The 21,994-nt window shown below is 42.7% G+C and overlaps 1 protein-coding gene across 1 annotated transcript in view; it reads right to left on the reverse strand.

The window, feature by feature from the left end:
- Positions 1-21,994, reverse strand: part of LOC147015483 (fibrillin-2-like) — a 269,758-nt gene that overhangs the window by 33,459 nt on the left and 214,305 nt on the right. Inside the window, exons 53-58 of the mRNA XM_085850274.1 lie at positions 18,082-18,204; positions 17,487-17,618; positions 17,148-17,273; positions 10,402-10,608; positions 7,321-7,446; positions 7,047-7,169 (exon numbers count right to left, since the gene is read on the reverse strand). Of these exons, the coding sequence (XP_085706400.1) occupies positions 7,047-7,169; positions 7,321-7,446; positions 10,402-10,608; positions 17,148-17,273; positions 17,487-17,618; positions 18,082-18,204 (837 nt within the window). The remainder of the gene's footprint in view (positions 1-7,046; positions 7,170-7,320; positions 7,447-10,401; positions 10,609-17,147; positions 17,274-17,486; positions 17,619-18,081; positions 18,205-21,994) is intronic.

Consider the following 21,994-nt stretch of genomic DNA (forward strand, 5'->3'; position numbering starts at 1 on the left):
TCTCTCTCTCTCTCTCTCTCTCTCTCTCTCTCTCTCTCTCAGGACTGTACCACAAAGCCTCCCAACTATTTTCTCAACCACCCTCTCAAAGACATGCTCTGTCTTGGTCAAGCCACATTTCAAAGTTCGCCTCCAAAGCCAGATGCCGACTTGACATCCTCCTTCGTCCAAAGTTCTTCCTTGGCACACATGAGTTCCTATCCACTCACAAGGTCTTCATCCATAGCTTGATGGAGTACTGATCTCCCCTCTGGGCTGGCACCCCTATCTCACACTTTGCTCACCTTGATGCTGTGGAAAACTAGGCCTTCAACTTCAAGCTCAATGGAATCTCTCACAATGAAGCTGAATGAATGGGCCTATCACTTCACTATTGCCAACAGATTGCTGGTCTCTCTGTCTTCTGCTTTCTTTCTGGTCTGGCACCCCCTGCATTCTCCGTGCTTTGACCCCCCCCCCCCCCCCGTAGGTATCTACAAGACATACACGGTCTGTCATCAACCCCCTCCTCGTGAAACTCCCCGAATCCAGAACCAATGCTCACCTCCACTCATTTATTCCTCTTTTTCCAACCTGTGGACCAATTTCCATACTCTCTCCAATCTCATTCTTGACTCCAGGTCTTCAAGACAGCTGTTCCCCACCATCTCAAATCATCACCACCATCTCGAATCATCACCCATCCAAAACCATCATTTTTTTTTCTACATCTGTTAAACCACCTCCTACCATCTTAAAATTTTGCTTCTGTATCCATCCTGTCCACCCCTTATGTTCTCGTCTTCCCCCCATCATTACCTGCATCCCTTGTTTGTTTATCTACATCTATTTTCTCCCTCCACCCTGCTGTTGGCACTTCCCCTTGAGACCCTCTCATGAGCAGGCCCTCACTGCTCCTATGGTTGGCAACGAGTGCCCCGGTAGCAGCGGGGGAAAGAGAGTGGCACTTCTATATGTGGAAGAATTGCATTGCTCAGCTGGTGGGTCACCCAGATAGCTCAGATGGCGGAGCACTGGTACGGATTGCCAGAGGACTTGGCTTTGACTCCTGGTCTGGGCCCGTAATTTTCCACATATATTTATAATGTTCGTTCTATCCTTTTCATCTCTAATTATATTACTATGCCCCTTGTGGTGATTAATAGTGGACATGGATGTGTCACCCCATGGGGGAAGACCCTCTTGTGTGCAGGCCCTTGCTGCTCCTATGGTTGGCAGTGAGTGCCCCGGAAGTAGCGGAGGAAAGGGAATGGCACTTCTATGTGTGGAAAAATTGTGTTGCCCAGCTGGTGGATGCCCAGATGGCAGAGCACTGGTACAGTTTGCCAGAGAAACTGGGTTTGACTGCTGGTCTGAGCCTGTAATTTTTCCACATATACAGTATTTATAATATATACTTGTGTTAAGTTCAGTCAAAATCCAATCACTGGTTCACAAATTAGCACGGACAAATAATTTTAACCTAACATGACCCCTGACCTTTGACCTCTTCACTCCAAAATCTTATCAGTTCATCTTTGCATCTTTATACATACTTGCATCAAGTTTTACTGCGATCCCTTCAGTCGGTCTTAAGTTATTGAGGCAACGAAAACCTATCGTGGACAGACGGATGGACAACCAGAAAACATAATGTCTCTGGTGACTTCGGCAGTAGAGGCATAAAAAGCAACCAAGAAAATCTACACATGGTTTCAAATCCAAACCTCTATAGTTGCACACATTCACAAGTAATATATGCATGAGAATCCCAATGCTACATGTGCCCCTCATCCGCCGGACTGGGCCGGACTGGTTTCTTCGCTTATTGACAAGTTGTCAGTGACAGTGTATACAGAAACGCACACTACTGAGGCTCCCAAACATGTAAAATATGCAATGACAATAGCAATCATCATATAAATATCATAAGGCCCAATCACGTCTCTCACCCACAAATGGAGGGAACAACCAATCAGCTCTCACCTGATCAATTATCACCAGCTACAGCAAGGATTTCTATAATTAACCCTGCTGCTCTTCCAGTCAAAGAAAGTTGCATAAAGCAACCGTGAAATGCTCCAGCACGGTGGAGGGAGACTTTGCAGATGAATGGGCGAGGGGAAGAATAATCACCTTAAAATCACAGAATAAGAAATATCACCTTAAATGGAGGAAAAGGCGTAAAACACCTAAAGGCCCGGTCACACCTTGACGTTTTAGCCAGCGATGGCAACGTATTAGCGATGGCAACGTATTAAAATGTATGTAAAACGCTGGCTTACGTTGAACTTTTGATGTTTTTTTTTAACGATTCGGACGTATTCATAGCGACTTGGTCTTATGTATAACGCATTGGTAACGGACACAGAATGTTTCGTTGTGTTATAGATAACTTATACCAACGAATGCTGAACCTGTTGTCGGCCGACACAACCGATGCCAAACGATAGTCTAAAGGCCCGGTCACACCTTGACGTTTTAGCCAACGTATGCCGATTTTTGAATTTTTTTTCTAAAACGCTGGCACACGTTGAATACGTTATGGGTAAGTTTTGATAACATTGAGAGCACGCTGAAAAACACTGCCATACGTCGTTGTACGCTGGCTTTAAACGTTGTACTTTTCGGTTGTCCTCAAATTTTTTCATGCTTGAAATTTCACGACGTATGCCGGCGTATGACTCACACGTTCCGCTACGCTGGCCACAAGTTGTATGCACGGTCTGCGATCGTTGACAGACGTCAACACATGCTACTTGTAAGTTAATCATAAGTTGAGACACGCCGAGGTAATGTTTAGCGTACCCAAAACTTATTTCTAACCTATGATTAACGTGTTGTTGGCACGTTACGCGATCGTTGCCACACATCGACAGACGTTACTTTTAAGTTACTCATAGGCTGAAAGACGTCGGTATAATGGATCGTCCTTGCGTCAGCGTCCACGGCCACGGCCAGGACACTTATTTGCAGCATTCTTCAAACTTTTCTTCAGCATGACGAGGATGTTCACACTTCGATGTCTAGCTTGGCTATGATTCCAATTGTCCATCGGCAGCGTCTATTTAAAATAGTCGAGTTTGAGCGTTTTAACACGTTCAGAAGAAACGCTTCAAATTTCCAAACCCCAGCGTCAAAAAAAAACAAAAACAAAAAAACAAAGGCGAGTGACAGCAATTTAAATCGTTCATTGTAAACAATGAAACTAGCTGAGTCATACCGTTTAAAAGTCGTTGAGTGTAAAAAAAATCCAATTGTTGAGCGCAAGCGTCTACTTTCAATAGTGGGGTTTGAGCGATTTAACACGTTCAATAGAAACGATTAAAATTTCCAAACCCCAGCGTCAAAAAACAAAGGCGAGTGACAGCAATTTAAATCGTTCATTGTAAACAATGAAACTAGCTGAGTGGTACCGTTTAAAAGTCGTTGAGTGTAAAAAAAAATCCAATTGTTGAGCGCAAGCGTCTACTATCAATAGTGGGGTTTGAGCGATTTAGCACGTTCAATAGAAACGATTAAAATTTCCAAACCCCAGCGTCAAAAAACAAAGGTGAGTGACAGCAATTTAAATCGTTCATTGTAAACAATGAAAATAGTTGAGTGGTACCGTTTAAAAGTCGTTGAGTGTAAAAAAAAATCCAATTGTTGAGCGCAAGCATCTACTTTCAATAGTGGAGATGTAGCCATTTAAATCGTTGAGTGGCAGCCTATGAACCTACCCGTGGACACGCGGACGCAAGGACGATCCATCATAACCCACACCCACACCCTCCCCCTCACACTCACCTACTACTGCCAACATGAACAAACTACTACTAATACTAATACTAATACTAATACTGATACTGATACTGCTGACATGGACATCGACTCAAAAAGGACTCGAAAACACTGTTGGGTTCCCCTTTTATGAGCAGCATTTTTATATACCAATTCCCAAAACCGCTGGGAACACGTCTTTATATGGCAGAATGTGTAAGCTAGAAACACATTCATTTTTTTTTTTTGTCGACCGGAAGATGTCATTGGAATACGTCTACATACGTCGATGTGTGTTGGGACTACGTAAAGAATTGGTTCAAAGCACGTCAAACATAAGTTAGAAATAAGTTTCACGTAAAAAAGACATTACCGCGACGTGTTTCGACTTATGTGTAGCTTATAAGTAGCCTTTGTGGACGTGTGTAAGCGTCCGCATATCGTGTGTAAAACTTATCCCCATCGCATGTGGAACGTGTGTCATACGCCGAGTATGTCGTAAAATTTTGAACATGTTTAAAATTTCTTGACGTACTCTACTTACTACGACGTATGATAGCGTACTTTAGCGTTGTACTCACGTATACCAAACTTACTCATACCGTATTTGACGTGCCCCCAACGTTTTAGACACATTTTTCTTAGGTCGGCATACGGTGGCAAGATCGCCAAGGTGTGACCGCGATGTTGTCACTTCCATTTCTACGGCAGTTATGATTTGAATCGTTGTGCATCAGCCTTTTAATAGGCTACGTCACGACATCGTCGGCGATGCGTGCAACGCGCTATGCCGAAGTTAGACTATCGTTGGGCATAGGTTGTGTAGGCCGACAACAGGTTCAGCATTCGTTGGTATAAGTTATCTATAACATAACAAAACGTTCTGTGTCCATTACTAATATGTTATGCATACGACCAACTCGTTATGAATACGTCCGAATCTTAAAAAAAAGAACATCAAAAGTTCAACGTCAGCCAGCGTTTTACATACATTTTAATACGTTGCCATCGCTGGCTAAAACGTCAAGGTGTGACCGGGCCTTAACTTAGGCATAGCGCGTTGCACGCATCGCCGACGATGTCGTGACGTAGCCTATTAAAAGGCTGACGCACAACGATTCGAATCATAACTGCCGTAGAAATGGAAGTGACAACATCGCGGTCACACCTTGGCGATCTTGCTAGCGTATGCCGACCTAAGAAAAATGTGTCTAAAACGTTGGGGCACGTCAAATACGGTATGAGTAAGTTTGGTATACATGAGTACAACGCTAAAGTACGCTATCATACGTCGTAGTAAGTAGAGTACGTCAAGAAATTTTAAACATGTTCAAAATTTTACGACTTACTCGGCGTATGACACACGTTCCGCATGCGATGGGGATAAGTTTTACACATGATATGTGGACGCTTACACACGTCCACAAAGGCTACTTATAAGCTACTCATAAGTCGAAACACGTCGCGGTAATGTCTTTTTTACGGGAAACTTATTTCTAACTTATGTTTGACGTGCTTTGAACCAATTCTGTACGTAGTCCCAACACACATCGACGTATGTAGACGTATTCCAATGACATCTTCCGGTCGACAAAAAAAAATAAATGAACGTGTTTCCAGCTTACAACTGCCATATAAAGACGTGTTCCCAGCAGTTTTGGGAATTGGTATATAAAAATGCTGCTCATAAAAGGGGAACCCAACAGTGTTTTCAAGTCCTTTTTGAGTCGATGTCCATGTCAGCAGTAACAGTATCAGTATCAGTATCAGTATTAGTATTAGTATTAGTATTAGTAGTAGTTTGTTCATGTTGGCAGTAGTAGGTGAGTGTGAGGGGGAGGGTGTGGGTTATGATGGATCGTCCTTGCGTTTAACGATTTAAATGATAAACTCAACGATTTAAATGGCTGCATCTCCACTATTGAAAGTAGACGCTTGCGCTCAACAATTGTTTTTTTTTACACTCAACGACTTTTAAACGGTACCACTCAGCTATTTTCATTGTTTACAATGAACGATTTAAATTGCTGTCACTCGCCTTTGTTTTTTGACGCTGGGGTTTGGAAATTTGAAGCGTTTCTTCTGAACGTGTCAAAACGCTCAAACTCGACTATTTTAAATAGACGCTGCCGATGGACAATTGGAATCATAGCCAAGCTAGACATCGAAGTGTGAACATCCTCGTCATGCCGAAGAAAAGTTTGAAGAATGCTGCAAATAAGTGTCCTGGCCGTGGCCGTGGACGCTGACGCAAGGACGATCCATTATACCGACGTCTTTCAGCGTATGAGTAACTTAAAAGTAACGTCTGTCGATGTGTGGCAACGATCGCGTAACGTGCCAACAACACGTTAATCATAGGTTAGAAATAAGTTTCGGGTACGCTAAACATTACCTCGGCGTGACTCAACTTATGATTAACTTACAAGTAGCATGTGTTGACGTCTGTCAACGATCGCAGACCGTGTATACAACTTGTGGCCAGCGTAGCGGAACGTGTGAGTCATACGCCGGCATACGTCGTGAAATTTCAAGCATGAAAAAATTTGAGGACAACCAAAAAGTACAATGTTTAAAGCCAGCGTACAACGACGTATGGCAGTGTTTTTCAGCGTGCTCTCAATGTTATCAAAACTTACCCATAACGTATTCAACGTGTGCCAGCGTTTTAGAAAAAAAAATTCAAAAATCGGCATACGTTGGCTAAAACGTCAAGGTGTGACCGGGCCTTAAGGTTGCATTGTTTCTAATACATGAAATAATGTCTGTGCTGTTTGTTGCACACTCTCAGGAAATTATTTATACAGTGCCATACATCAATGACTGCATGAGGCTTCATGAAGTTGTTTTGCCATATTTTAACCCCATCATTTCAGCACAATAATAAAAAAATAACATTCCAAATAATTGGCTTTATCACATAATATGTAGTTATTATGTTGCAAACAGCACTTAAGTGTGGTCAAAGTATCTGAAGACAATGTGTCCTGGATTCTGTGCAGAGTCAAATGTATCTGTTCTATTTACCTGGCATCAGTGCCCTGCCTTTTGTTGTTGTTGTTGTTTGTTTGTCTGAACGACATTCCATTCTGAAGTATGCTTCTGTACTTTTTCGTATGAATGATCGGATTTTGTTTCATAATATTTATACTTGATATGCACCTTGATGCTGTACTAAGGATTACTAGTCATGTCAAACTCTTTTCACCTCTCCCTACACAAGTATCAAGTTCAATGAAGATGTGTGGCTGAAGGTTGTGCAATGGTTATTGGTGGATGTTGGTGGTGCCCTTTGGAGATCTCACCACGGCAGGTTCTGCCATCCTCTTGCATGATGTAACCCCTTGGGCAGGCACACTGGTAACTGCCATCTGTATTCTTGCAAATGAAATTACAGGGCTTGGGAGATATGACACACTCGTCCAGATCTGTGAAGGTTAGAAACTTATTAAGAAAGGCATCTGTCGCATTATAAAGCAGAGCAAACGGACATTTACCTGTGATGATATGATTCATGACAACCGAGTTGTCAGGAATTGTTTTCAAGGATGTAATGCCAGCCTCATCAAGCATACTCACCCACACAGGCCGTGCGTGCAATGTCTGTGGTGTAGCCAGATGCACAGTTGCAGTAGTAGGACCCTTTGGTGTTTATGCAGGTCCCGTATCGACATAGGTTTGGAATCACGAAGCACTCATCAATATCTGAACAAAGCGAAATGTGGTAAATATATGAATGCTTTTTCAAAATTGGTTGAGTCCATGTCTTGTAGTTTTGAGAAAAAGCTTCTTTTTCACAGCAGTGCAAATGAATAAATTTTGAAAAACGACTGCTCAATGCACCAATAAGGAACATAGGTTAAGTTTTAAGACATAAAACAAAAACTGAGCTGATTTTTAAGAAATGATACAAGTGTGAAAATATTCTCCATCTCTTGTAGCACCAACATGTGCAAAGACAGCACATGAGAAGTAAGACAATGTGGAGCACCCCTTTTCGACAATATATAGCACTCCCTTTGTCAACCTGGACTGAGGAGTTTTGCAGTGCTGGACTATGACATGATCTTGGAGTTAAAGGCCGAACAAGAGAGCCAGCAAGGGATTGTGCAGCCTGGAAAGCAGCCATGAGGTGAAGCACAACTTACACATGCAAGCATGGAAACGGCCGTAAAACGATGATGATGACGATGACGACGGGCAACATGGCAAAAACCAGAGAGGCCGTCGACCTACTTGTGATGTGAAATCAATAGAACTTGTGCTTTAGTCTCATCATGGGAGATATCAATAATGTTGAGAATATTAGATTCATAGAATCCAGGAAAGAAAGATGAAACTTTACCGATTTGCAATGAGAATCTCAAATGAGAATTGTTCCTTTGGATCAAGCAAAGCCATCCCTAACGTTCTTTGATCACCTCAACCAGTGACTGTATAACAGGAAAAGCAACTTCATCCATCGTTTTTGCTCGTGACCCAAAACATCGCAGCACAATGCGTATCGGCTGAATTTCAAACTAGCCAAATGGCTGAACTGTCTGAAAACTCCTTTCATACAAAACCCATAATATGTTCTGTATTAAATATATTATGGGACAAAACCCATAATATGTTCTGTATTAAAACATGGGATGAATTCCATGAGGACTGAGGTGGAAAACCGATGGGAGTTAGTGCTTGGAAATTATCACACGACTATTTAATGTACTAAAGTGACTTCAGGCAGGACAGATATCAGCATGCCAGTTGAGGGATTTGCTTTCACAGATGTTCTGTGTACAATGTTGTTCTGCAGACCACCTCCCCATGTTCACACATAAATGCTGAAGGCCTTTTTTGGAAGCTAGATGGCCACATAAACATGCATAGTTATACAGGCACAGCTGTTTGGATTTCAGCCATTCTCTGTGAACTTTCTGCCTTTTTTTCTTTCCTGTTGGTTTGACAGTATCACATATTTTCCAAAGGTCAGGCACTATTGCTAACATATTGCATTGTCGGTGTTGGCGCGCCATCTTTTTGTATACATAGTCGAGGCTCATATAAAAGCTAGTGCACTGAATGTATCAGTAGAGGAACAGGAACAGTAGGAACAAAGCAAAAGGAAGAGTAGAGAGAGGGGGGAAGCACCAACAGCAGAGGAGAAGGCCAATATTGAGGCAGACTTGGAGAAACAATGGGTGTGGGGAGGCATGGGGGGGGGAGGGCAGGAGAGGAGGCATCGGGTGGACAATACGGAAATATAAGCAAACCTTCAGGAAGGAAAAACTTGAAATTTGGAAAGAGGTGGGCTTGGGGAGGATAAATGTGGGCAGAAAAGATCATGGTTTTGGATGGGGGATATTCTGAGATGGTGGTGAACAGCTGCTTTGAAAACCAGGAGGTAAGAATGAGAATAAATAAAGACATGGAAGTTGGTTCCACAGGTAGGAAAAGGAACAAAAGAGTGCAGGTGAGCAGTGATTTTGTGAGTTTCACCACCAAATGGGGGGTTGCTTATCTACCGAGTGCAGCCTGCAGAAACTTGGGAGGGACAAAGCACGGAAAGAGCAGATGGTGCAAGACCAGAAAGGAGGTGGTTGAAGACAGAGAAAGCATTGACTTGTCTGTGATGGTGAAGTGATAAGGCCATAGACTGAGAGCTTCAGTGCAGGAAATTCCAATAATCTTGAAGGCCTTTGTTTCCATGGAGTCAATCTGATCAATATGTGAGGCAGGGGAGCCAGCCCAGAGGGGAGAACACTACTCCATCAAGCTACGGTTGAAGGCCATTTCAGTAGATAAAAGTTCAGGTGAGCCCAACGAATGACTTTGTATGATGAGGATGCCAAGACGGCGACCGGCTTTGGAGGTCAAGTTTGAAATGTGGCTTGCCCAAGAAAGATCATGGCTGATAGTGAGACCAAAGAGTTTTAATGATTGAACTTCCTCAAGAGGATTGCTAAGAAAGTAGATGGGGAATGGGTAGTGGGGTGTTGGGGGTGGGGAGGGTTGTCAGACGGCCCTTTCAATTGTAATGTATTGTTCCATTTACCATGAGGCCCAAGGACGGCCATATGATCAGGTGCTCAACGTTTGAAGGGAGATGCAAAACAATTCACAAAGAATATAACAACCCAATGGTAAGTTCAAATAAAAGATAAACAGAGTCCATTTGTGCAATATTTAACACAAAGTGATGCTTTATCGTGCTTCCATAATGTCAGATCCCCTTTGTAGCAGTGCAAATGTAAGATTATGTGGCATGGTATTAAGTTTTATTCAACACCATTTGTTATTACTTGAAAAATGGAAGATTTTTCAAGTATATTGGTCAGTTGATTTTTACATGGTGAAAAATTATTTTTACATTTGTCTGTCTGTCTGTTTGTTTGTCACACGATTTTTGGCCACAGTTTTCAAGCAATCATTCTGAAATTTTTTGTGTGTGCCGTTGACAGGCCAAGGACAGCAACGCTTAATTTTGGTGAAGATCCCAATCCGGGTTTGAGAATTTTTTTAGTGATTCTTCACCATTGAGAGATAGGGCCAAAATGATATTGTTGCGGGCCGGGGGTCGGTGGCGAGAACGACCACTAGGCGGGGAAAGGTGGTAATGAAATAATATTTAAAAAAAGAAAAAGGAGAGTAAGGGAAGTGTGGTGAAGTGATGCTGACCAATGTTAAAAGTAGTGAATCCTGGTCCATGTGGGCACAGCTTGCGATAACGTGGTATTCCTGGCAGTGGACACAAGTCACACTGTGGGCCCCAACCTCTCCCGCCATCACAGCAACACTCGGACTTGGTGACATTATGCTGATTGCTTGACGCCATTTGACAGAGGTTCTGTATCACCTCCACAAAGCAGAATCCTGCACGACCATCTGTGTAAAAGCAAACCACCATGTTATTGTTGTGCATGTATGACGCATGCTAAATATTGAGACACGTTCCCACATTCTTCTAATTAAGCACGTTTACTCCTCAACATTGCCATCTATAGCCATCTTTTTAGATCTAAAAATAGCTCAGCCTCAGTGTGCATCCGTCATTCCTTCCGGCCCTCCGTTCCTCTGTCCCTCCGTCCAGCCGTGTGACTATATGTCTATTATTTACGTACCATTGGAATATACCTTTCGACCCTTTAGACTGCTGAGACCCCTTCGGCCTTTGAAGACCTTCTAAGACCCGGAGGACCCTTGAGACGCAATAGACCCAGAAGACTCTGAAGATCCAAAATACCCCAAAGACCCTGAAGATGCACAAGTCACCGAAAACTCAAAAATACCCTGAAGACCACACAGACCCAAAAGACGCCGAAGACCCAAAAGTCACCTAAGACACAAAAAGACCCAAAAGACTAGGAAGACCCTGAAGGCCCAAAAGTCCCAAAACACCCCAACGACCTTGAAGACCCCGAAGACTCTGAAGACACCCAGGACTCAAAAGACCCCGAAGATCCTTCAGACCCCTTAAACCTTAGCACCATTTAGACCCCTATTACCATTCAGACAGATTAGAAAGCTTAGACCCTTGACAATTAAGACCACTTGGACCTTCTTATATCACAAATTAAATTTCAAATAAACATATCACCAATACTCCAAACAAATTTGGAGAAAATAAAAGTTTGTATGATGATTGGTGTTATGCCAACACAGCAAATATATCACATCAATCTCTGCAAAGACGTGTGGAGGTGAGTGTTGTGAGCCGATCCACGCTAGTAATCTTGAAAAAGAACTCCCTGCATTACCCAGCAGGCAAATATATGTTGAAAGTTTCAAATCACAAAAATACATTGAAACAACATGAACCGATGTTGAATACAGTATTGTTATTCAACGCTGCGATGTAACTTCAACTGAAACAACTATTGAAACAACAGTGGGTGCCTTCTGGGTTAGTCTGCCATGCCATGTTTTGTCTCACCCATCCAATACAGGTTCCATACACCTTGTCTTGCCACACTCATCCAGCCCTTGTCCCAGGTATCCTGTCCTCATCTAACTCGTACTATTCTGAATTCATTCAAACTGTCCTCTTACTTGTGTTGTCTCACACAGTCAGATTGTCTTTTATCCGACTTATCATGTCTTGGTACCAGCCACACTCACTTTTTGACTTTGTCCTCGTAACCCTTACATGGCCATACTCAACCAGCTTTCCTTTGACTCAGTTATTATTTGAGATTTTAAGGTTTAGGTTGATTAAAGACTTCGGTAAAACATCCTGTTTACTTTATGAATGCAAACTCAGTGCTGCCTCATCCTGAAACACAGTGAGTATGAGTGTGTGTGTATGTGTGTGTGTGTGTGTGTGTGTGTGTGTGTGTGTGTGTGTGTGTGTGTGTGTGTGTGTGTGTGTGTGTGTGTGTGTGTGTCTATTGGTTGTTATTTCCATATGCGGTTTTCAGAAGGTGGAACGGAGCCCTCCCAGGTCTCAAAGTATCCACCCCTGTGTGTGCCTACACATATGTCTGTGTGTGTGCATGCGTGCATGTGTGTGTGTGTGTGTGTGTGTGTGTGTGTGTGTGCGTGCGTGCGTGCGTGCGTGCTGTGTGTCTATTGGTTGTTATTTCCATATGCGGTTTTCAGAAGGTGGAACGGAGCCCTCCCAGGTCTCAAAGTATCCACCTCTGTGTGTGCCTGCACATATGTCTGTGTGTGTGTGTGCATGCGTGCATGTGTGTGTGTGTGTGTGTGTGTGTGTGCGTGCGTGCATGCGTGTGTGTGTGTGTGTGTGTGTGTGCGTGCTTGCGTGTGTGTGTGTGTGTGTGTGTGTGTGCGTGCTTGCGTGCATGCGTCTGTGTGTGTGTGTGTGTGTGTGTGTGTGTGTGTGTGTGTGTGTGTGTGTGTGCGTGCGTGCATGCGTGTGTGTGTGTGTGTGTGTGTGTGCACACGCAATTTGCTGTCAGCTGCTTTCGCCACAAGTGGGTGGGTTTCAGGAGGTGGAACAGAAATCTACCAGCTCTCAAAGTATATACCTCCGAGCCGGGTGTGTGTGTATGTTTGTGCGTGTGTGGTATATACAGGATGAAAACCAGATGTAACCACTACATGGTCCATTACATTTGCCTGCAAATAATTCATCACCTCATTTCCCAGTGAAGAAAGCAAGGCATGCAATACAAGCCAGGAATATATATGCAGTGCAATAGAAATTTCCGTTTATCAAACACAATCAAAAGTTCAAATGCAGTGATGTATTTTTTATCTTTATATGAATCCCTACCATATGCTATTGATGTGTATGTAGTTTATATATTTGTATGTTATGTTGATGTGTAGGTGCTATATGTTACATTGATGTTATTAGTCTGTCACAGGAGATGGGTTTTGCAATCGCTTATAAGTGTGTGGTTGGTCGTTATCTCAAAATGTGGGTTTCAGAAGATGGAACGGAGTCCTCCCAGGTCGCGAAGTATCCGCCTCCGTTTTGGAAAGAATGGTCACGATTCAAGAACCAAGTTGCGTAGTTTTCTTGTTCTCAAAGTTTCATTCTGAAGGCTCTTTTCAGGATCGTCAACAAGTAATATTCCCAAGGGTGGTTTTTAAGATCTTTGTAAGGTTCTTATTTTTCATTCCCATTGCTACAATTATCACTGGTACAATTTCAGCACTCTTCAGCTTCCAAAATCTTTTGACTGTTTTTGAGATCTTGGTATTCAGTTATTTTCTTGATTTCAGCATTGTTTAGGCCAAAATATTTGGGTACTGACACCTCAACTGGCAATGTCATCTTTTCTTTTTTGTACCAAAGTACGATATTTGGTCGCAATGCTTTGTTTTCAATGTTCACACGTGATGAGATCATCAGATCGTACGTGAGCATTACTTCCTTCTTTTCAATTATTGCTTTTGGTTCACGTTTCCATGAGTTTTTGGAAACTGGGATATTGAAATTTTTCCAGATGTGCCAGTGGATTACTCTAAATACTCTATTGTGACTTTGTGTGTACAGCTGTTCTGACATGAGGTTTTACATCCTGATAGGAGGTGACTTGTGCTCTCTCTCTTTCTCCCTTGCAGGACCTACACCTGTCCAATTGACTCAGCCCCGCCATTTTATTAAGGCCGCTGGTATAATGTCCTTGGTCTTGGGCATTTATTATGATTTGTTGTCTATCCCAGTTAAGATGATGCCTTAGCCACCCATTGAGCCTTCTTTGTCTATGCCCAGTCTGTCCAACTCTTTTTTATTTTATTTTAAATACCTTCCTGCTCTTTTATCCTTGTCCCAGTTGTCATTGTACTCATACATCTGTTGATATTTTATTATCTTGCCAAAACGAAGTTTTTGCAAGATATGTTAGTCAGCTTGTATGTTTTTTTTGTTTGTTTGTTTGTTTGTTTGTTTGTCTGTAATCACGTATAAAAAATTCTGCAGAGCACAGTTATCATTGGAAATTTTTGTAACTTCGCATATCAGAGGCCTATAGAGGTCCCTTTCTGTGCACAGAATTTTGAAGGTCAAGGTCAAAGGTCAAGGTCACTTTGGCGCAAATCAGGGGAGTCGACGAAACCCTTATTTTTTGAGTAATTTTGATCGGATCGTCTTCAAACTTCATGGGAATATAGTTCATGGTCTGGCGCTCAGCTGATTAATTTTTGGTGGTGATTGGCCTTGACCTTCATGGTTAGCGCCGAAGGTCAAATTTTCAAGTTTTAGGAACCATATCATGTAGTACCTCAAATTGAACACCTCGATGAGTGCTTTCTAGATATGTCAAGCTTGAGACATTATGACGTCATTTGGTGACGTTATGAGGAAAAAGCATATTTTTCATGGTAACTCTGTAGAACGATTCTCATCAGAATCTCTCGTAGGCAGATATTCCTCAAGGAGTCGCTCCTGGTGGATAGCAGCTCTGTTCACCTCAGTGTGACCTTAAAGAAGTCACACGTGGTCACCTTTTGGCAAGATACGGGTCACCCTGCGGGTGACATTGGTTTTTTATATTTTTATTTTCTTTTTGTTTTGCGATCATTGAGGCTGTATTTGTTGCTGTTCCAGTTTCATGTGTGACATCTTCAATTTGCACCTGTCTTTGGAAATGTTTTGCTCGGTTTGTTAGGGATACCTTTTCTGGCTTGCTGTCTTCATGTTTGTATACAAATTGTACACGGTAGTCTGTCAAGCTTTTCATATACTCAGCAAATCCTACCATTGCCATTCTGAACATTCGGTTGAGCTCCAGGCCACTGACTCATCTTGGCAGGTAAGTTCTCATGATGCATTTATTTTTATAGAACATTTTTGCTCGTTGGTTTATGGCTTTGACCCTTGGTTCTTGGGGAGAGGTATGTTTTCAGGATCAGCCTCGTTCTACATGGGGATTCTTTGGCAGTTGTTTTGCGCATTTGTTTGTGACATATTTGGTGGCCCTCTTCTAATCCGAGGTACTTGTATAATGCATCATTTTATAGTTCCTATATTGTTGTACCTCGGTCGATTTTTGTGCCATCCACTTTTAGCTCACGTGGACTTTAGTCCAGTGAGCTTATGTGATCAAGCAGTGTCTGTAGATGACTGAGTCATGCAGCCAGTCAGTGAGTCTGTAAACACTTCAGTCATTATTGCTTGAACAAAACTCACAATTTTGATGAAACTTGGCCACAAGCTTCAAGTCTGATGCCTAACAAAGGGGGGGTGGAGTTGTTGGAACCCTCAAAATAGGTATTTGCTCTCTTCTCCAAAACTACATATCCAATTTCGATGAAACGTGACCACAATATTCATCACCCATGATGTACCAAAGTGTATCGACCGCATCAAAATCTGCGCTCATTAAAGGGGTCTATGGGGGGAGGGGGAGGTCAAACCCCAAAGTAGATATTTTCTCTCTTCTCCAAAACTACACACACAATTTCAATGAAACGTGACCAAAACCTTCATCACCAGTGATCTACCAAAGTTTCTTCATGACATTAAAAAAAATCAGGGTCTGAGGGGGTTTTTAGCTGTTTCTGATTAAGGTGAGATTCAGGATGGTCCTATCTTTTTGTTGGTCTGCCTCATACAAATGTGCACTTTGAACATTTACCTTGGCTAAATTCCATTTCAGCGTCGTCAGAGTACCGCTTCACTAATTATGGTAAGTACCGCTTGTCGAATTGCTACGGCGAACGTAGAAATGAAAAAAGTTATAACTCCACGTTATAATTCCACGGCGACCTTACGGCCTGTAAAATATAGCCATACGGTGTAGGGCCACCCTGAGGCCACCCCAGAAACTCTGCAGCCGCCACACGTTTTTGTCAATTCAGAGGGCGTACGGCCGCCGTATCCTCGCCGTAGAGCAAATGTGACTTAGGCCTTAGATCTTAGAAATTGTGGAGACCGAAAACGTAGGGTTGCCATACGGTCTTTGATTTGATGTCGCACGGTGACCTTAAGGGGGCCCTGCGGCGGCGATAGAATTTTCAAGGCAGACGCAAGTTAGCCTCAAGGTGCCCGCAAGGCGACCACAGGGGGGCCCTAAGGCAGACGTGCGGCCAGACGTACGGTAACGAATGGGTTAAAAAAAAAATTTTTTACCAGTTTTTTTTTTCCGGCTTGTCGAATTGCTACGGCGAACGTAGAAATGAATAAAAGTTATAACTCCGCATTATAATTCCACGGCGACCTTACAACCTGTAAAATATAGCCAAACGGCGTAGGGCCATCCTGAGGCCACCGCAGAAACTCTGCGGCCGCCGCACGTTTCTGTCAATTCAGAGGGCGTACGGCCGCCGTATCCTCGCCGTAGAGCAAATGTGACTTAGGCCTTACCATTCAATTATGACCTCTCGCAAAGAAAAAAAAAAGAGTTAAATTTCACTTAAGGATGCTGTTTCATTGGAAAATAATGTTTGTTTTCATTCTGAGGCAGAATTGCATGTGCTATCAATTGGCTAATAAGATGAGTTGACTACACCCGGAACCATCAGTGATCTTTTTTCGTTGTTCTGCCAATTTTTTGTCATGTGGTGCGAAGTTTTACATCATCCACATACAGCAGATGTGTCACCTTTCCTGTCTCTTTGGATGTTATTTCATTGGATATTGAGGTGTATCCATGTCCTTGCTCATGAATGAGGTTGCTCAGTGTGTCCAGGACCAGGCAAAACAGGAGGGGTGAAAGGCTGTCACCCTGGAAGATCCCACGTCATATGTTCATCCCTGGTATTTTGAAATTTCCATCCGAGTGCTGCAGTATACTCAATGTGGTATTCTAGAGCTTCATTGCTTTCTAAATTTATTTGGTTAATTGTGGGTTGGTCTTGTATACCTGCATGCATTCTATCATCCATGAATGTGGGACACTATAATCATGAATGTGTGAACCTTAAATAACTTTGTACATTTCACATTATAATTTCATGAAGATTTTGTTAACCATGTTTGCTCGGTCAAACCAATGTAAACCGTGGCAACTCACCAATGCATTCCTTTTCATCGGCACCTTCTGTGAAGCCATTGGAGCACTCACATTTGTAGCTCCCCTCTAAGTTAATGCACCGCCCATTTTCACAGATGCCGTGCTTTGTACGGCACTCGTTTTCATCTGCGAGCATGAAGAGTTACACTTTGACCATTCACACAAAAACGTTGCACTTGATATATCGCACGAATGGTCTATGAATTGCACCCTCTGAAATCTTCCTTAACCTGCAAATTGTGATGCCTCCGATTCCCTGGTTACTGCAGAAACGAGCTCAGAGTGGTGATGTGATGTGCGGTGCCATGGAATTAAAGGATCATGAGAGTAAAGCCTCACCCACACAGCCTGCTCCATCTGGACGTATCACAAAACCAGGCCCACATATGCACATGAAAGTTCCAATGAGGTTCTTGCACACCATACCCCGAGATGCACAGGTATCTAGTCCTTCTTCACATTCATCCAGGTCTAGAAATAATAACACAAAACGAATTATGTTTGTGTGGTGATAAATTAAATTAATTAGCATAGGCAAAATGTATGATAGAAATTTATACTGTTCATGGAGAGTGTAGATATATACAAGATGACTAACATTAAGAGTTATCATCGGACAATTTTTATGAATAATAAGGAGAATTCCATGCAACAATTGCCAAATCAACCAAAGTGCAATGAGGCAAAAGGCAAGTGGTCAGATGGGACCACTTCTGATCGAGTGAAAAAAATGAGGATTTTTCAGGATTTCCACAATAAGGAAAATGAGGAAAATCCACAATAATGAGGATTTTTCATTCTGACCGAGTGAAAAATACCATACAGAAGTTTTATGCTTGGAAGCTTTCTTACTTCCATATATTTACTCAGCCACAAATCGCAAGCAGCTATGCAATTACTCAGATGGGATGTGCAAAATGGGACCATTCCTTACCTTTACACATACGTCCATCTTCACGCAGGATATATCCATTGGGGCATGTGCACTTGTAAGAACCAAGTATATTCACACAGCGGAAAGCGCACAGAAGAGGGTTCTGGTAACATTCATTAATATCTGCAATACACACGTATAACACACACTCACAGATACAGACCAAAAAAACTCTTCTGGATTTATTTGCACCGGCTTATATATAGAGTGGGCCATAAAAAAGGTAAATAAAACAAAAAATCGTAACGCGACACCAGTGATAGACATGAAACATTTATTGAATGTGTTATATTTGTACAATCCTCAAGTTTCCATAATTAAACCAAATGCCCTCTCCTCTGTTCTTTATATTTTCTTAAATGGAACAACATGTTCCGCATCACTTTCTGAACAATGTTTTGCGTAACTCCGAAGATAATCTGAACAATTGCATCTTTGAAATCAGCAATTGTGGTTGGTTTCAACTGAAGCACTCACCAATTGATGAATCTCCATTAAACAATAATCCAGTGGTGACTAGTCAGGGGGTCTGGAGGGCCACAGGAATTCAGTTCTGTGACTGATGAGGTGATTAGGAATTGTTTTCCCCCCTCAGCCAAGTGAGACATTCATTTGAAGTGTAGGATGTGGCTTCATCTTGTTGAAACCAAATATTTTCATTATTTCTTGCCCTGTCCCATCGGTAAGTCTTCAGCATGAAGATAACTATCTGATGTCACAGTTACTACTATTTCAGTGTTTGGATCCATAAAAATAGGGACTTCAAAAACATTTGTGATAAACTCGATCCATACCAGATGTTTATTCTCAAACAGTAAAGTCATGCTTTTTCATGTTATTGCGATTTTTCCAATCCCCAGAATCTGCAATTCTGTTTATTCATCAACCCGTTGATGTAACGATGACTCTCATCAGAGAAAATGGAGTCATCAATACTGAGATCTTCATTTTACAGTGCTTCAGAAAAGTGGTAACAATATTCACACCGTCTTCTGTTATCACTTCAATGAAGTGCTTGGAAAAGCTGAATTTAGTAAATAAACTTTTGGGATGACAGAATTTTAAAATACAATGATATAAAGACATACCGAAGCTTTTCATGCTGTCCTCTTCTGGGCAAATCACAGCACAATAATGAGGAAACATAATTCAAAGCATGTGTCGGAGTATCACAATGTCAAGTACATAGATTGGTTATTCGGCAATGACGTCAGCAAACGATGATAATGTCATAGGCCATTGATTCAATATCAGTCGCCTGCATCAAGGAAACTGATTGGATGGATTGGAGAGGGTGGGGTGAGGGGGGATGGGTTTGGGGGGGAGGGGAAGAGGATGCAATGTAGACCTGATTGCTGATGCCTGACCTTCTGCTTCAACACCTCAGAGGGAGGTCAAGGCTCTACCCAGAGTATTTCCATGCCAAAAAAATATATAGAGAATGCACAAATTCCTTTTGTCGACGTAGGTCAGAATCAGTCAAAAATATGAAATATGAATGTCTGAAGTCCATTTTATACCAGTCATACTATAAACACGGTCCGGAGACAAACTCCCATCTGGACACAAACTATTGTCCAGACAAGTCTGGAGACAAACTCCCGTCCAGACAAAACACTGTCTGGATATGTTCAGAGACAGAGACAGAGACAGAGACAGAGACAGAGACAGAGACAGAGACAGAGACAGAGACAGAGACAGAGACAGAGAGAGAGAGAGAGAGAGAGAGAGAGAGAGAGAGAGAGAGAGAGAGAGAGAGAGAGAGAGAGAGAGAGAGAGAGAGAGAGAGAGAGAGAGAGAGAGAGAGAGAGAGAGAGAGAGAGGAAATGTGGGAGGAGGGTGCTGCACTATATTGGAATTAGGGAGAGCAAGAATGGGACAGAGGTACAGAGGGACAGAGAGACAGAAGGAGAGGGAGAGAGATGGGGGCAGGGGAGTTAGCAGAAAGAATAAGTTATGCTTTACGAACCACACACACACACACACACACACACACACACACACACACACACACACACACACACACACACACACACACACACACACACACACACACACACACACACACACACACACACACACACACACGGCCGATATCCACACATTTTCAGGAATCAGCAGGTTGGAGTCAGTGTGATTACCAACTGCAGTACTTACTGGATACAACCCAGAAACATTGAGTGGCTTTCACCGAAAAAACAACGTTGCATTTACATAGACTTACCAGGGATATGGTCTCAAACATATATTCTTGATAAACTGCTGCATGTGATGGGTGTAAAAACAAAATTGGCTCAGAATTTAGAAAACACGTTAACATGGCAAACGGCTTGGAAATTGGATGTTATTTCACAACTCACTTGGAATGACGGAGCAGGAACCACTCGCTCAGGGTGATAGAGTACAAACCATTTGCTCAGGGTGACGGAGCATGACCCACTTGTTCATGGTGACGGAGCACAAACCATTTGCTCAGGGTGACGGAGCACAAACTACCTGCTCTGAATGACGTGGCACGGCAAAAGCATCCTCAATGAGTGAACGATTCACTCAGAATGAAATAGCGTGGTATCGCATACCGCAATCGACAATGGGCACTCGGCAAGTGGCTTAAGCACTCATGTAGCACTCCAATTCAATGGTTGATGAGGAACGGTTGGCCAGGCTGTCGTGGCATACCATAAAGGATACAATTAACTTTATAGCTGGTCTTCACTGCACATGCAGCAGTTATTGAAATAAAATTAATTAATGAAATAAAATTACTTTATTCACAAAAGAGTTGCTGCTTAATGCAGAACCCAACCCTGGAGACATCGCAAAGTTCAATCGTGCATGAAATAAACATTGCAGAAAATCTGCAATTTTGCCTGCCCGTCTGTGCACGTGTCAAGTGGTAAATTGGTTCGGAGTTCGCGCAAACATTATAACTTTTTGTTAAAAGATCCGTTTTTTTTTACCAGATTTGCTTTGATTCCCTGGAGAGCACCTCGTGAAACCTACAAAAACATAGGCACAGATCTGTCAGACATTATGGATAGGCAGTCCCTCTGGAGGACAGTGCGCGAGGTCTCGCAGTGAATGCATCAAATCATACAGCTCAATGAAGCTGGTTAATTTTGGCACTTTCCTAAATTTTTTGTTTACTCATAATTCTCCAAACAGTAGAAAATTATAAGTTTAATGCTTTGGAAATTTCACATTTTCTTGTGTTTGTATGGAGAAGGAGGGAACGTAGCCTTGCTTCCTTGAAGTAAATAGGTATATCGGCTTCGTTATAAGACTCATTATTTCCCTCTCCGTTATTTCCAAGGCCATCTCCACTGATGGCTCACAGACTTCATCTCCTGTCGCAGTGACCGTGTGGCCCTAAATGGAGTTCTTTCATCCCCCCCCCCTTCCTGTCCAGGCTGGAGTTCCTCAAGGTAGCGTTCTGGGCCCTGTTCTTTTCTGGTTTTCATCAATGATCTCTCCGACTCTCTGGAAAATCCTCTATATCTCTTTGCTGATGACTCCACCCTCTGTCGTACCATCGGTCATCCCTCAGACCGGCAAGCAGCAGCTTCTTCGCTCACTGCAGATCTGGGTAAAATCACAAACTGGTCCAACACGTGGAACATGTCTTTCAATCTGGACAAATTTCACACTCTCACGATGTCTCTTCGAAAGGACCGTTTAACCCCCCCATCCACTTTCTCAACAATCCTCTGGAAGAAGTCCTTTCTTTCAAGCTTCTGGGTCTCACGATCTGCCATGACCTTTCCTGGGAAAGCCAGATTTCAAGCCTCGCCTCCAAAGCCAGTCGCCGACTGGGAATCCTCTGTCGTGCAAAGTCCTTCCTCGGCCCACCTGAGCTCCTGACCACTTACAAAGCTTTCATTCCCAACCTGATGGAGTACTGCTCTCCCCTCTG

The sequence above is a fragment of the Eptatretus burgeri genome, chromosome 12 (assembly GCF_056783735.1).
Source record: "Eptatretus burgeri isolate ZD-2024b chromosome 12, Ebu_testis_v1, whole genome shotgun sequence".
In the NCBI taxonomy this organism is placed as follows: domain Eukaryota; kingdom Metazoa; phylum Chordata; class Myxini; order Myxiniformes; family Myxinidae; genus Eptatretus; species Eptatretus burgeri.